This window comes from Geosmithia morbida, assembly GCF_012550715.1.
Source record: "Geosmithia morbida isolate 1262 chromosome Unknown scaffold_3, whole genome shotgun sequence".
Taxonomy (NCBI): Eukaryota; Fungi; Ascomycota; class Sordariomycetes; order Hypocreales; family Bionectriaceae; genus Geosmithia; species Geosmithia morbida.
Genome location: NW_023336190.1, coordinates 405,320 through 407,807, shown reverse-complemented (window position 1 = coordinate 407,807; position 2,488 = coordinate 405,320). Strand labels below are relative to the sequence as shown.

Below are 2,488 nucleotides of genomic sequence, written 5' to 3'. Positions count from 1 at the left end.
GATGGGGATGGGGGTCGGTTTCTTTTTTTCCCCATGGACCATCACAGCCTTGTCAACATTGATAGATACATCTGTACAGATGGCTACCCGTTACTCGTACAGATACAGATACAGGTTAGACTGTAATGGTTAGATGACTCTCCCGGAGGACGGAGACGCCTCTTCGACTGCCGGGGTAGGACGCTAGTCGTTTCAAAATCAGGATCCGCGTCGGCCTGTCAAGGGCCTGTCAAGACTCTGACGGCTCTTTCTGGACAAGGGTGCCCTCCCCGGGGTCGGGCCGGGGAGAGGGGGTCGGCCCCCCGTCTCTCGTGGTTGGGGACGGAATCGATGATTGTGCTGTCTATATCATGCATCTTCCATCCCCCGTCCCATGCAAGGAAGGGAAGTTGACATGCGTGTTGAGAGAGGTTGAGAGAGGGAGAGTGAGAGGGAGAGGGAGAGGGAGAGGGAGGGAGGGAGGGAGGAGTTTCGATGCAATCCTTGCCGGAACAAGGGATACAGATACTAACAACACACTAGTTGGTCTAGAGACTGACACTGCTTCGTCGGCACCGTCCATTGTGGAGAAGGATGGGAACGGCTCAGCGAGCCGGGATCTCGGACAAGGGGGGTCTCACAAGCTCAGCTTCAACCCTCTGTCTGTCCTCTCTGTTGGGAGGAGGTGGGTAAGATGAGTCTCCGCTCATGGGGTTGTGATGGGTAGGTATCGTAAGTATCATTGATCTGTACAGCGTACATGGTCTATTTTTTTTTTAATCCAATTTTTCTTTGAATATTTGCTGTTTTTTTTTTAAAAAAAAAAAAAATCTCTGTAAATCGCTCGACTCACGATAGTACCAGGGACTGGGAAAATCCTGGCTCTATTATGGAGTACGGAGTAACATAGGCCAAGTTGCAATAGGGCAGAGGGGGTGTCGTTATCAAGAGGATCATCAAGTCGGAATCCTTGGGGTTTGATGGAAACAGTATATATCATTATATATCATTACCACACACACCCACCCACACTCACACACACACACACGCGCGCACACATACATGCACACACATACACATACATACATGCACTCTTGTAATATATAATACGAGCAGAATTCCTACAGCATATCGGAGGTCATATCGACTTTATCGTAAGAAGAAGGAGGGGAAAAAAGAAGAAGAAGAAGACGAGTACTACGGCAGATGCCGCTGGAGCAATGACCTCTTACGGACAAGCCACATGAGATGGACCGTCGTACATGATGCATCGTACATGACGGAGTCGTGAGTGTGTGAGTGTGTATATGTATATACATGCATACATATATATATATGTGTGTGTGTGTGTGTGTGTGTGTGGTACGTCTCACTGAGACAATTTATCTTACAGCCTAGTATTATTAAGAAGTAAAATATAAAATACAATAAGAAGAGAGAGAGAGTAAAAAGTCTTAGCTTACAGTTTGCAATACGAGTAGTAGTTATAAACGTGCACATGCAGGATGCACGCATCTGCATGCATGCAGAGCAAGAGCAGGTGTGAGCGAGCTTTTTAAGCGCGAGACGCACTGATGCGAAGTGGGACAGACCTGCATCGAGAGAGAACCGAGGAGGAGAAGGGGGAGGTGGGGAAGAGTTGATCTGAACAAGAGAGAGAGAGAGAGATGGACAGACAAGTAGGCAGACCTGTGAAGCAAGGATGGAGTGGCCGCTCCCCTAGCTCCGAACAGCGGCTGTACACGTATCACGCCGTATCACTTTCAAACTACCAGTCCGTGCATCAAGAGAGATGAGAGATGAGAGATGAGAGAGAGTTCTTGGCAAGGAGATTAGAGATCGGCATCGTCTACAGAGTAGATAGATACTCGTGGCCCGTGGGAGAGAGAAGGGAACTGGGTTGAAGTGGGGAGGGTGAAACCACGAGGGAGAAGAGAGAAAGAGAAGGGGAAAAAAAAGTTGTCGATGTATGTTGGTGATGCGACTATGTATAAATGTATATATATGGATGTGTGTGTGTGTGTGTGTGTGTATATATGTATGTGAGCGAGTGAGTGAGTGTGTGCGTGTGTGCGTGTGTGCGTGTGTGTGTGTGTGTATGTATGGATATATATATGGATATATATATATATACCATGTACAGAGTATAATCTGTACGAATAGACGATGTACATTTTTATATCTGCAGGTATATACATCATGAGTATATAATATATCTGTAAGAATCGATGAGTATCATAGGCAAGAGGTAACACCTAGTCACATACACACACACACACACATGCACAATATGAGGATCATCGGCTCGCACAACAACGAATACGTACATGCAATAAGTTTCATGAGTTTCAACGTATCATGCCGGTAAGTCCGTCTTTCACTCCGACTGTACATGTACTAGACCGCAGTCGTGTGTGTGTGTGTGTGTGTGTGTGTGTGTTGGATGGGTGTGAACGGGGGATGAGGGTTATGACGAGACTTTTGAACCCAGGATTGGACGGAGAGTGAT

The 2,488-nt window shown here is 46.9% G+C and overlaps 1 protein-coding gene across 1 annotated transcript; it reads right to left on the bottom strand.

Annotated features, from left to right (window-relative positions):
• Nucleotides 1-1,100: 1,100 nt before the first annotated feature.
• Nucleotides 1,101-2,322, bottom strand: GMORB2_5067 (uncharacterized protein; the record flags this gene model as incomplete). Its single annotated transcript, XM_035467041.1, has 3 exons — nt 1,101-1,126; nt 1,443-1,550; nt 2,307-2,322. 3 exons carry the CDS (start codon nt 2,320-2,322, stop codon nt 1,101-1,103), a joined length of 150 nt encoding a protein of 49 aa, XP_035323053.1.
• Nucleotides 2,323-2,488: the final 166 nt, after the last annotated feature.